Source organism: Acinonyx jubatus, chromosome A2, assembly GCF_027475565.1.
Source record: "Acinonyx jubatus isolate Ajub_Pintada_27869175 chromosome A2, VMU_Ajub_asm_v1.0, whole genome shotgun sequence".
Taxonomy (NCBI): domain Eukaryota; kingdom Metazoa; phylum Chordata; class Mammalia; order Carnivora; family Felidae; genus Acinonyx; species Acinonyx jubatus.
The window spans coordinates 12,860,136-12,874,154 of record NC_069383.1 but is presented as its reverse complement, the minus strand read 5'-3'; the positions used below and the strand labels follow the sequence as shown (position 1 = coordinate 12,874,154).

Here is a 14,019-nt window from a genome sequence, read left to right as displayed (position 1 = left end):
GTAGAACAAATTATAAAATATCACACAAGGAAGGAAATTTCAACATTGACTAGATATTTGCTGATTAAGGAATTATTTTTAAAATATTTTTGGTATAACAACAGTAAGTTATTTGGCTTTGATGAAATTTATTTGTAATGCTTAAATATTAAAGAAAAAAATTTTAAGTAATCTCTACACCCATCATGGGGCTCAAACTCACAACGCCGAGATCAAGAGTCTCACGTGCCACCAACTGAGCCACCCAGGTGCCCCGATACTTAGATATTTTCAGATTAAAAGCCATATAAGTAAGATTTGCTTCAAAATAATCCTGAGTTAGGCAGAGAAGCAACTGGAAATAAAGACAAAATGAGATTGGCCATGATTTGATCATTTTTTTTAACATTTATTTATTTTTCAGACAGAGGGAGACAGAGCATGAGTTGGGGAGGGGCAGAGAGAGAGAGGGAGACACAGAATCCGAAGTAGGTTCCAGTCTCAGAGCTGTCAGCACAGAGCCTGATGTGGGGCTTAAACTCCATGAACTGGGAGATCATGACCTGAGCCGAAGTCAGACACTTAACCAACTGAGCCACCGAGGCGCCCCTGAATTGGTCATTTTTAATCCAGGTGATGGGTACATCCATAAGGGTTTGTGAGTTACTCATATTATTTATGTTAGATTTAGATTTGAGCTTTGCCATTAAAAAATTACCAGCTCTATATTAAATAAAAATCAAATCTTAAATTCCCCCCTCTCCTTATTTTTGTAGATGGCAAGAAAGAAGTTGAAATATTTCACGAGTTTGGAGCTTATGCTCAGTGTTCTTCTGCTTGTGGTGTTTATCATCACTATTCCCCTGTTCGTGCTTTCAGCCATGGATTCTTCAGAATCTAAAGGTAACAAGGAACTCTCGTGTTCTCCCTCCGTGTGTTCGTTGCCCTTGTCAGAGCAGTAACCTCATAAATGGCAGGGAAGTGATGCTCTCCTATACACTGGTGTGAGTATGTGTGAGTGTGTGAGTTTGTGTGTGTGTAGGGGGAGGGGGATGTGATATGTGCCTTGGTGAGTCCCTGACTGAAACCGTGGCAGCCACTTAGGTATTCTCCGTAGGCCTAAGGTGATACTTTTATTTCCCAGTTAATGCAGTGCAGGATTCCACAGCTGACTCTTGAAATAAATTTACTGAATTGCACTGAATAATTCTAACTTTGTTAACAATATTAATTAACCCTTATTAACTAATTACCCCTTATGTGCAAGGCAATTGGGTAAGTATATAATCAATTAAAATATTTTAGGCCAAAGTTCTGTTCTTTAAAAAATAACAACTACCAGAGTTATTTAATTAAAAGTTTGTTGAGCTGTCTTACTCTGAAAGAGGGGCTGGAGTGTGCTGAGTGGTTCATCTAGGAACAGCTTCTATGAACCAAGTGATGAAAGGTTAGTCTGTGGCTGGAAGACTTCTCTGCCCCTCTTACCTCCATCCCAGCCCTGACAATTTCTACTTTTGTGGGGAGTTAGAGCAAATGATCTCAAAGGTTGCTCAACTCTTAAGATCCTATGATCTCGAAGATGGAACCAAAATCCTTATGCAGAAACTGGCACAATGGAGTTCTCTTAATCCACCACTTTTGAATTGGAAAAGAAATGAAAGCTAATGGAAAGCCTCACTGTTTTGTCTTAATGTCCTTATTAACATTGTAGTGACCTAAATAAATCTCACTTCCTTATTTTAGAATGCAATAAGTGTGTCTTTTTTTATTTGACTGAGTTTTAAATCTGAATCAAGGCGCTTGGGCAGATCCTAACTGCCAGTTTTTAGATTGGTGGCCTCCCTTTATATTTTTTGTCATAGGAGGCTTTTATAGTTACAGAAGTATGTCACCACTCAGAAGTATTCTATGTTGAGGGAATGAACGCCCATTGACTGAGCCACCAGAATTGAGGTTATGATGATTAGGGCAGTGACATTCAAGACAACCACATACACTGGACATGTCCTGTGTGCAAACCTATTGTGAACCAGCCGCTGGGGGGTGAAAATAAAGGACCAGAGCAGTCTGCAGATGTTTCTGTTCAGGGGCAGGTACTTAATACTTTAGATTTTGCAGGCCATACGGTCTCTGCCAAAACTACTTACTTTTGCCATGGTAGCACAAAAGCAGATAGAGATGATACATTAAAAAATGGGTGTGGCTGTGTTCCAGCAATACTTTATTTAAAAATCAGGCTGTGACCTGATTTGGCCCACAAGCTATAGTCTCCTGACCCCCAGACTGCAGAAGGTGGATTTGGTTCTTAGTAAATACAGTCAGCTAGAACAAAAATGAAGCTTTCTAAAGTGAAAGTGTACATTTCAAGGACATCAGCGTGAAGCCCAATCAGTAGCGGAGTTCATACCATTGGAGGCGTTGAGAACTGTGACGATACTGAATGCCTGTGATATTAGGTCTGTCTGATGGTCATTTTATGTTTGTTTGTGGGACATCCCAGATCCTGGGACAACGAGTACCACTCCGGGTTCTGCTGAGTGTCCAGTGGTCAATGAAGTGGAACGGATAAACTGCATCCCTGACCAGCCACCAACAAAGGTTTGAATTATGGATCTTGTTTGCACTTACAAGTTTATGCCAGTGGGTAGTTTCTGTTGTTGTTTATTTTTGTTGTTTTGTTTGTTCGTTATCTGTGTGTTGCTCCCAGAGAATTGCTTACATTGTAGCTACTGGTGCCTCAGGCAAACGAATCCTGTATCCATGCCTGTATGGCCATACAGCTTTGGGAGAGGAAGAGCTAGAAAATTCCTTTGTGTTGGCAGATTAAGTTAAATATGAATTTCAGATAAACCATGAATGCGTTTTTAGTATAAGGATGTCCCATGCAAGATTTGGGACTTATTTATACTAAAAATAGATTTGTCTTTTTTCTGGGCAACACTACTTGGTCACTGGTTCTCTCTCTCTCTCTTACTGCCTCTGTTTCTCGCCTTTCCTCTGTCTCTCTTTCTCCTGTCATGATTCCGAAAGGTTATCTAGGATCTACAATAAAAAGTCATACACATGCGTAAAACATTATTTAAAATAAGGACCAAGTTTTAAGAGCCATGTTTGGGATGGCTGAAAACAAATACCAGGGTAAGATAGTGCTGGCATCTCAGTATTTACCTTGGGGCAGTATTTCTTGATCATCTGCTGAAGTCCTGTTGAATATTATGATTATAAAATTCATTGTATGCACTGCATCAGTTGCTTTTCACATTGAGAATGAATGAAAGCCAAATGCAGCCATCTGAGTGAAGTCCACTGAGTCAAACGGCACATTTGTATTGGACACAGATAGGATGCCCGCTGCATGTGATGCCTGGGCATGTGGCACTCTCACATGTGTCTGTCCAGCCATCCTGTTGTTTGTACACTGGGATAATCTGTGATGCTCTTGAGAGTGGCTGTTTTGGTTTATTTGAAGGTCCTAGTACCAAAAGACATTTTTCTTTTCTATTTTTTTTCTCTCACACTTCTGGAGGCTAGAAGTCCCAAGTCAAGATGCTGGCAAGGTTGGTTCCTTTTGAGGGCTCTCAGGAAGAAGCTGTCTGTGCCTCTCTCCTAGCCTCTGGTGGTGGTGGTCAATCCTTAGCATTCCTTGGCTTGTAGCTACATCACTCCAATTCTGTCTCTGTCTTCACATGGCTTCTCCCTGTGTGTGTGTCTGTGCTCAAATTTCCCGTTTCAAAAATACTTGGCATATTGGATTAAGAGCTTAATCTACTCCAATATGATCTCACCTTAACTAATTACATCCGCAACAATCCTATTTCCAAATAAGGTCACAAGATGAAGTAGTAAGGATCAGGACTCCAACGTGTCTTTTTCGACAACATAATTCAGCCTATAACATGGCAAAGTCACGTACATGGGAACTATAGAAAGTGGGAATTGTTACAACTTGAGCTTTTGGTGTTGACTGACTGGGCGTAGATGCTGAGTCAGTGAGAAGCAACACAGCATAGAAACCGACAAGATCAGCCATAAGATGTGATGGACTGGGGTTGAGGGGAGTGGGAAGTTAAGGCAGAGAAAGGAACCAGAGCCAGATAAGTAGCTTGGCCTAGAGAAGATGTCTAAGATTGGAGCGGAGTGATGGGATAAAACTAGTCAGGAAGTCCAGATGCTGTGTTGAAGGCAAGAGAGAGATCCAATCTGGTAGATAGCTCAGGATCAGGAGATCCCCTGGACAGGACAATGCAATGTTCTGCCCAGCTGTCACAGCACTGAAGGGCAGCAGCCTGGACAGCAAGCCTGCTAAGGTAGGAAATAATTCCAGTTAGGCCAACCTCCCTTACCAAGACTATCATAGTGTTCAGTCCCCTTCATCTGGCATCTTGCCCTGGCTGAAATGACCTTGACATTCTCTTGGATTAGTGAAGAGAGTTGCCTGCTGGGAGTAGGAAGAAATGAAGCTGAACAGAAAAGGCTGACTTAAATTTTAGAAGACCTTGGAACTCAGATAGAGGAAGTTGAGTTTTGACATGATACACAGCAGCTGGGAGCCACGAACCACTTCAGGCTGAATGGAATCATGTCATGAGAAACAAAGAAAAAAATGTAAAATGCAGGAATAAAGGAAAAAGAAGATATCAGGGATAAAGAAGAACCAGAGCACTCTGATAGAGGGCCACGTGTCATAAAGTTCAGCATTTGGGTGATAGGTTCAGTTAAACTAAATATTTTTCTTCTCATACATTCTTGTCGAAGAGAGAAGCCGCGTAAATAAATAACTGGAATATAAAACAACAGATCATAAGATACAAAGAAATATGATGAGGACCACGGAATAGAAGAGATTATTATAAAGGAGAAGGTGACAATATGGAATTAAAGATGAGTAAGATTTTGACACATGTGGGAGGAAGGCAAAGTGAATTCGAGATAGAAGAGGCATGTAAACAAAGTAACGGAAGAGGAAATTGTGGGGCACACACGTGGCATATCAAATGGTCCAGTATGGCCGAGATACGGGGTGGGTGCCGGGGAGAAGATAATGCCTGAGACTGGAAGGTAGAGTAGAGCTTGATGAGAGAGGACCATGAATGTGCTGCTTTGTTCATAGGAATGGGAAGTTGTGAGCTAGATAGGCTGCACCTAAGCAGGATGTTTGGCACACTAGGTTCGCAGAAAGTTGACCCACACCCATTCACTCGACCCCGTTACACTGTGCTAGGAGCCTCATTGCTCGGAAGCCCACTAGAAGACGAAGGCCTCCTAAGTCCGTTCCCTCTCCTACAACACCCCAGCTTGTCATTGGTTCTTGAACTTTGGATGTGATTACTGCCTCAGGAATGTTTCTTTGGTGTTTTATTATAAAAACTTTTAATAAATTCTGGGGTATCAAGATTATAGCTCAATAAAATGAACTTTGCCTTTTTCTATATATTGTGCTCACCCAAAATAAACCATGACCTTGGCATTCATTCCTTGGCCCACTCCTCTTTAGCTCAGCTGGAGAAAAATGCTCTGGGAGTATTTTCAATGGTCTGTTTTTTCATAGGAGGTATATCTTTGGTATTTTGTTGCATGTTTTAAGTATCCTCGTGACGATATGCTGCTCTGCACTGTTGTTGACAGGCCGAGTCTATGGATAATGATGTATTTGTATAATGTACAAATTAAAGGGAAGTATATGGCTGTATGGAGGAAAGAAATTATGAAATTATGAATATGACACCAGACTAGCAGAAGCTTCCAGTGTTGAGGCCATTGCTGTACCATTTTATCGCTCCTATCTCTTTCTCTCCCCCAGGGTTACTTATAAAGAACTAATAGTAGATTTCCCTTCAGATGATTCTTTGTTGTAGACCCCCTTGTTTCTCACTCCCAATAACGAGAGGGAATCCTATGAATCTATTTGTGAAACCACATGGAGTACTCTTGGGAGACATTTTGGGAGAGAATGAGCTCCAGGAGACCCATCCGTGAGTCTCAGAGGAAAAAAAAATACCACCTAGTCAGTATTATGTCTGGAAATCATGATAATTTGGCTTTATTCTTTTTTTTTAAATTCTTTTATGTTTATTTTTGAGAGAGAGAGAGACAGAGACAGAGCATAAGCAGGGGATGGGGAAAGAGAGAGAGAGGGAGACACAGAATCCGAAGCAGGCCAGACTCTGAGCTGTCAGCACAGAGCCCAAGGTAGGGCTCGGACCCATGAACCATGAGATCATGACCTGAGCCAAAGTTGGGAGCTTAACTGACTGAGCCACCCAGGTGCCCCTTGGCTTTCTTCTTTTCCATCTTACAAAGTGTCTTTTTTTTCTTGGCCTATTGTGTTGTTGAGACCTTCAATATGCTTTTAATTCTAGAAGTCACCTAATATATTTTTTTAACGGGAATGTTTCTGACATTTTCCCATTTAGTAACATGCTTATTGTAGTTTTTTGATAGATACCCATTATCCAACTGAGGAAGTTACTTTTTACTCCAGTTTGCTAAGAATTTTATCATGAAGAGCTGGTGAATGTAAATGACTATAAGGTGTACTTTCTTTAATAAGTTATTGTGGTGAATTACAAAAGTGGATTTTCTAATATCAAAAGATCTGTATATTTCTAGGAGGAACACTACTTGGTCATTACTTAATATATTGCTAAGTTCTGTTTTTAATGCTGTGTGTCCTTTTTCTTTTAGGCTTTGCATTTGTGTTTACGGGTACAGCTGGGCCCTAGTTTTCCTTTTTCTTTCATGTCTCATTTAGGTGTAAAATATCTCCTTCTTTGTTTCTTTTCTTGCTTTTTTTAAAAGACTACTTTTTTATGTTTATTTATTTTTGAGGAGGGGAGGGGCGGGGGGGTGTGCAGAGGACCTGAAGTGCAAGCTCTGTGCTGACGGCTGAGAGCCCGATGTGGGGCTCAAACTCACAAACTGTGAGATCATGACCTGAGCCAAAGTCGGATGCCCAACTGACTGAGCCACCCAGGTGCCCCTAGGCTTTCTCTTTTTAATTTTTTTTAAAGTGTATCTATTTATTTTGAGAGAGAGAGAGAGCACAAGTCGGGGAGGGGCAGCGAGAGAGGGAGAGAGAATCACAAGCAGGCTCCACACTGTCAGTGCAGAGCCCGATGCAGGGCTCAAACTCACAAACTGTGAGATCATGACCTGAGCCAAAGTCAGATGCTTAACTGACGGAGCCACCTGGGCGCTCCATTCGCTCACTCTTTTAATTGTTAAGAAACATGGAGGTTGGGGGAGACCTCAGTGAGGACTTGGGTAGAGCAGAGCTTGATCCGGTCTTAAACAGTCCTCAGCATCTGGTTTCTCACCATCTCTGAGTCAACCTCAGTTCTCTTTGTGTTGGTGCAGGAGCCTGTATATATCCATCATGTAAAAAGCAAACTAAGTGGAGACATCTTTACTTTTTTTGTGTACTTTGTCCATTAATTACTGAGGAGGCTCTTTAAAAATATTCCATTTTGTACTATCTTCTTCAGTTTTGCCTCGTTAGAGTCTTTAAAACCTTTCTGTACATATGTTCTGTAAATATGTGAAAAAAACTTCAGCGCATATCAAGTTTGTGATGTCATATCTCCCTGGAGCCTTTTGTCATTAGTTAGTGACTCTGTCTCCCTAATGGTGCAATTTTACTTGAGGCCTATTTGTCAGGTGTTGCTAAAGTGACACTAGCTTTTGGGTAGCATCCTACTCACCTAACCTATTTCTGCCTCTTTTATGTACTTTTGTGAGCTTAAATTTTAGGTGTGGCATTTCAGCTGAATTGATTTCTAAGCAGTCATCGCTGAATTTATTTCTGTAAATTTAATCTATTTTTGTCTTTTAAGTTAAGTTTTTAAAGCACATGATATTTGACCTAACCCATTTTTTCCTAAGGTCTCATTTTGTGTTTTGCATTGGTTCTGTTTCTCTCTGTCCTGCTCCCTACCCGTTCCCCGCCCCACCCCCCACCTGCATGTTTTCTTTCCTTAGTTTTTGCATCAAGGATTTTTTCCCCTGAGCTTTTAATTCTGTATTGGAAGTTACACGTGTTTTATTATTTTGTCAGTGCCTCTTAAACTTAAATCCTCACATCCAACTTAAAGGACGTTCGTGTCTTTGATCTAATTCTTCTTTTTAGGGTTCTTCAATCCTTTTCACATCATCAGTTTTCATAGCTTCTCTTTACAACTATTTCCCTAGGTTTCACATCCTTTCTACTCTCTTATTTATGTGCATCAGGCTTCTCTTTCTGCTTCTCCTGACTGCTTGGTCCCACTGCAGGAACTGCTGTTTTCAAGTTGGCCAACACAGACTGTTCACTTTTCTGGCTACTGCAGCCAATTCTTTGATCTTTACCCTTTCCAGTTCAATGAAGACATTAAGTGCTGGGAAGCATGCAAAAACCATTCTGTTTAACGCCCTTTTCAGCACCTTTCTCTTTTCCTGATGCACCAAGGCTTCATCTGAGTGGACTTGGAAAGGAAAAAACAAAAACTATTGATGGAAGTTGGGTTTGCAGTGAAACCCGATCCCATTGCATACTGTCTGCAGATAGACAGTTTTCCCTTCCTTAAATTGGTATCCACATAAAAATAAGCATGGGGGCTCCTGGGTGGCTCAGTTGGTTAAGCATCCAACTTCTGCTAAGGTTATGATCTCATGGTTCATGGGTTCAAGCCTTGAGTTGGGCTCTCTGTGGTCAGCGCAGAGCTCGCTTCGGACCCTCTGTCTCCCTCTCTCTGCCCTTCCCCCACACTCTGTCTTTCTCTCAAAAGTAAATAAATACACTTAAAAAATTAGCATGTGATTAGATCTAATTGTTCATATATCTAAGCGAGTGCTTTTTGTCTTATCATTTACAAAGCATAGCCATGTCCTCCTGGCAACGTGCTTAACAGAAACTCAACCCGGAGTATAGGAAAAGGCAACGGATACCAGAGAACTAAGTTTTGGTCCTTGCCTTCTCAATAGCTAACTAAGTAACCTTTGGCAGGTCAGTTCATCTCTGTGAACCTCTGTCTGTCTGAGGTTCTTCATCTGTAAAATCTGTGTAGTGGGATGTATTAGTTATTTATTGCTTTGTGACATTATCCCCAAATTTAATGGCTTAACACAAAAACAATCTTTTCTCACATTTTTTTTTTATGGTCACAAATCTGGCTTTGATGTAGCTGGGTGCTTTTGGCTCAAAGTCTTTTAGAAGACTGCAATCAAGGTGTCTGCTGGGGCTGTGGTGTAATACTTTTCAGGTTCATTCATGTGATTGTTGGCAGGATTGAGATCCTCCAGTGTTGCTGGATGAGAACTCAGTTCCTAGCAGGACATTGGCCAGAGACCTCCCTTAGTTCCTTCCCATGTGGTTCCATCCACAATACGTCTCCCCTCCCCAGAGTGAGGGCTCCAGTAGAGCAAGGGAAAGAGAACAAGCAAGACAGGAGACATCATCTTTCTGTAATCTAATATTAGAAGCAGTATCCCATTATTTTTGTGTTATTCTATTAGTTACAAGTCACTAGGTCTAGTTCACACTCAAGAGGAAGAGGTTTCTTTGTACTTGTTTATAGTTAACTTGGTTGCTTCTCTCAAATAAATTAGTTGAAGTGAGAAAGGGATTGTATTCATTTTAGTCTCCACTGGATTCTGTCTTTAATTGTGGTATAAGGCAGGCACTTTTCTTAACTAAAAATTAGACTGTATTTGGGTTTCAAGGAACAATTACTTTCTACCTTTGGGGACGTTGAGAGATTATCTATCTATCTATCTATCTATTATCTATCTTTCTATCCATATACATCACACACACACACACACACACACACACACACACACACACTAGATGTGTTTAAAAGTCAGAGAAAACTGATTTGATTTCAAAGCTTCTGAATAAAGCAAGGTCCTTTTTCTGAAAAAACAAAACCAGTATAAATGAAGCTTCATTTGTAATTTTGGGTTACTGGTTATATACCTATGTTGTAGTTTAGGATATTTAAATAAATTTATCAGTTTTGTTGTGATGGCAGATATGGGACTGCATTGCATTCCCTATATCATTATATAATAAAACTAGCAGGATAGGACATTGGCCATAAAAATTAGTCTTTGAGTACAAGGTGTGCATTGACTGAGATATGGCACAATGTCTCTAAATATCATTGTAAAACGAGGTTAATGATACCACAAGCTGAAATTTTATTTGTAAGTGATAATGTTCTATAAATTACTTGACAAATCTCTTATTTTAGGCCACATGTGATCAGCGTGGGTGCTGCTGGAGACCGCAGGGGGCTATAAGTGTGCCCTGGTGCTACTATTCTAAAAGCCATGGTTATCAAATGGAGGGTGACCTTGTAAAAACAAATGCAGGTAAGCCAGACAATGAGGCAGGAGCTCCAGATCCTCTGGACGTTGGCTCTGTTTGCAGCAAAGGAAAGCCTTAGTGGCATGCAGAGTATCACCCTGCACAGCCACACGACTGCAGGTGACAGAAGGTGGGCACTGCTCTAAGGCAAGGGCAACGATCTCTTTCGGCATCAAGGAAAAAAAATCCAATCTGGGGAGTTAGAAGGCATGTTCTATTCCTGGCTCTACCTTTATGTCCCTTGGTAACCTTGTACAAACATTGTGAGCTCTTTGGCCCCCACGTTTCTACTTTTAAAGGTTGTTTGTTTGTTTGTTTGTTTGTTTGTTTAGAGACAGAGACAGCATGAGTGGGAAGGGGCAGAGAGAGGGAGAGAGAATTCCAAGCAGGCTCCACACTGCCGGTACAGAGACAGACATAGGGCTTGAAACCATGAACTGCGAGATCGTGACCTGAGCCAAAAATCAAGAGTCAGACGCTTAATGGACTAAGCCACCCAGGTGCCCCCAAGTTTCTAACTTTTAAAGAGAGGGGTTTGAACTTAGTAACCTCTGAGACTGCTTGCAACTCTAATATAACGTGATTTTGCTGATATGGAAACCATTCCAATTTCATACACATTTTATGTCAATGTCAGTATTTATGAACTAAAGACCTTCTCTTCTTTCTCCCACCCTAAAATGTAGGGATACTAATGAACATTCTGGAGGTTAACAGAGGGTGACTACTTTGGGAAGGCTCTTAGCATAAAGGAAGGGGCACGTTGCCCCTCCAAGGCTCTTGGCCTGATGGCCTTTACTAATAAGGTCTCAGTTATCACCTGCCTTATCACAGAACCTGGGACATGGCATCAGTGTATATGATCACCTGTAATGTAACATGAGAATAACTGAGAATGAACAGAGTATATACATACAAATTGAAGGCCAAGTGTGCAAAGGGTATATGATTAACACAGAATGGCTGATGGACTGATTGAAAGAGAATTAGGCCTTTGCATGGGAGATTTCAAGCAGATTTTGTAAGAGAGGCATGAGTTTTAGAGGGAAGTGACAGTACCCAGATTCACAATCTGGCCCAAGGTAATATGTGTGTATGACAGGTGTATATCTTTTCCCTTTTTTAAGAAAAAAAGACCGACAGTCCGTTTTACATAAAGCTTAATTTATATTAGCTATTGTTTGCTAGTTTACACAGACAGCTATGTAAACCTTTTCCCCTCTACATACTAGGATTCACAGCCCAGTTGGACAGGTTGCCTTCTCCATCCCTGTTTGGAAATGATGTCAACAGTGTCCTTCTCACAGCAGAATACCAGACAGCCAACCGTTTCCACTTTAAGGTTGTGATTTCTTTATTCTTTAAACATCTTTTTGAAATGTTCTTGTTCTCTACCTGATGGCCACAGTTACTACAAAATAGGCAATGCTGCTCTTGGAGGTTTTTTTCTCTACTGACATTATTCTTACCTAGTACCTATACGTTGAAGGCATCTGTTGCCTTCCTTCAGTGTGACTGCCTCCTGAATATATTTTATAGAGTCAACTGGTAAAACTTGGCTTTCATTTATGTGTCCTTGAGACCATGTGAAGTGTATTCAGGAGGGAAAAAGGAAAGAATTATCACAGCTGTGCTAACTCTAGAGATAGTCCTTCTCTGTAGACTTACAATGTGTATTTCTACCAAAAGATTAACTTCTGTGTTAGTGTTAACCATTTGACTTGGTAATATAATGGGTACATCTACCTCAGACATAATGCCATTTGGATCAGTGCCTGAGTTCAGTACTGTGAGCATAGACATTGGGGAGCACTGCTATTGGTAGGGAGGCTTCTATCTTGGAAATACTGAGAAGTTTCCATTTTGACTTTCTTTTCCTTCATGTCTCTGGCCAGTTGACCGACCAGAGCAAGGGCAGGTATGAAGTGCCCCATGAACATGTGCAACCATTCAAAGGAAATGCTGCTTCTCCTTTGACCTATGAGGTTGTTGTCTCCAAACAGCCATTTAGCATCAAAGTGATCAGAAGAAGCAATAATCGTGTCCTGTAAGTTTTGAAAACCTTCTGGGGATCAGAGTAGGAAGGACAGGGGGAGGGAGGTTTGCAAACCTGAGGAAGAAGGGTACATGCATTTCACATTCCTGAAGGTTGTGAGCCCACTGTTGGTGAACAGACTGTCTCCAAATGTATACTTTTGTCCGCCTTCCTCTCTCCTCCCCTTCCTCCACCTCTTCCTCCTCCTCCTCCCTTCTTTTCTTGTTGTTGTGGTTATTACTAAGCACTTATTATAGGCCAGGCACTGGGCTGTGTCCTTTTTTCCATTTTTCCTGCTCTGTGCTCAGTTTTTCCTCTTTATTTCCCCCTTTCCTCCATCCATCTGACCATGTGTCCACCAGTAACTATTTACGGAACATCTATTATAATGTAAGAATAGTATTTTGGTCACGCAGTAGGGTGTCTAAGGGAAAAAGAAGTCCTGACCTCTTGGCATCTGTGGGAAGACATCACAGAAGGGCAAATGGGGCCAGTTAAATAGGGGGTATTGAGTCATCAAAACATAGAGGACACTTTTCTAAGAGGCGGTGTCCTTTCCACTCCACTTGCCCACCTGTCCCTGCATTTTGCATCCACGTCTAGGTTGGACTCAAGCATCGGACCCCTCCTGTTTGCCGATCAGTTCCTGCAGTTCTCTGCCCGGCTGCCCAGTCCTAACGTGTATGGTCTGGGAGAACAGGTGCACCGACAGTACCGGCATGACATGAACTGGAAGACCTGGTCCATGTTTGCCAGGGACACAATCCCCAGTGGGGTAAGCTCTCAGGATGGCCCCCTCTGCACTGAAGGTCGTAGCCTCATCCTTGACAGTCACTGCTAGCAGTGTAGGATGATAGTTGAGTGAGACTCTGGGGTGAGGCTGTTGAGGTTTGCATTTTGACACTGCCTGCCACTCACCAGTTATGTGGTTCCGGGCAAGTTACCTGTACGGGTCCTCAGTTTCTCATCTATAAAATGGGGGGAATATACTCCCCTCATAGGGTTGTGATAGGAATTAAAGGAATTTATAGATACAGAGTCTCTAGAACAGTCTGGATAAAGGAGATCATTGAAATGATTAAGTGATTCTTGCTATATAGCGTCTCTATTTACCGAAAGAACTCTAAAAACATACGTCTAATTTATTCCATTTAACAGGTGAGAAACTGAGGCTCAGAAATAGCCCAATGTTTAAAAAAAAGTTTGAAGTAAGAGAAATAGGATCTCATCCCTGGCCCGTCTAATGGAAAGCCCATGCCCTTGTTCTACCGCATGCCTATCAGAAGGACAGAAAAGGTGATGAGTCAAAGCAGCTCATCCATCTGTGAATGACTGGTGATGGTTATCTGATGAAGACCCTCAGATCCTTGCTACTCAAATGGGCATCACCATGTGAGAAATGTGGGCTCTAAGCTCCCTCTTCCATCTATTGAATTAGAATCTGCATTTAGGCATAACTGGGTGGCTCAGTTGGTTGAGCATCTGACTCTTGATTTAGGCTCAGGTCATGACCCCAGAGTCATGGGATCGAGCCCTGTGTTGGTCTCTGTGCTGAGTGTGGAGCCTGCTTTGGATTCTCTTTCTTCCTCTCTCCCTCTTCCCCCTCACCCACCCCCCCCCCCCCGCCGCTCCTGCCTGTGCACTCTCTCTACCTCTCTCT

General features: G+C 41.7%; 1 protein-coding gene across 2 annotated transcripts in view; it reads left to right on the top strand.

The window, feature by feature from the left end:
* The window catches only part of MGAM (maltase-glucoamylase), a 96,004-nt gene that overhangs the window by 19,197 nt on the left and 62,788 nt on the right, over positions 1-14,019 (top strand). The window contains exons 2-7 of one of the 2 annotated variants that reach the window (XM_015067077.3): positions 756-882; positions 2,480-2,577; positions 10,209-10,329; positions 11,557-11,666; positions 12,220-12,371; positions 12,963-13,134. In XM_015067077.3, coding sequence (XP_014922563.3) covers positions 756-882; positions 2,480-2,577; positions 10,209-10,329; positions 11,557-11,666; positions 12,220-12,371; positions 12,963-13,134 — 780 coding nt within the window. Of the gene's footprint in view, positions 1-755; positions 883-2,428; positions 2,578-10,208; positions 10,330-11,556; positions 11,667-12,219; positions 12,372-12,962; positions 13,135-14,019 lie in introns of those variants that run through there. The other variant, XM_053217979.1, reaches the window with a different exon arrangement.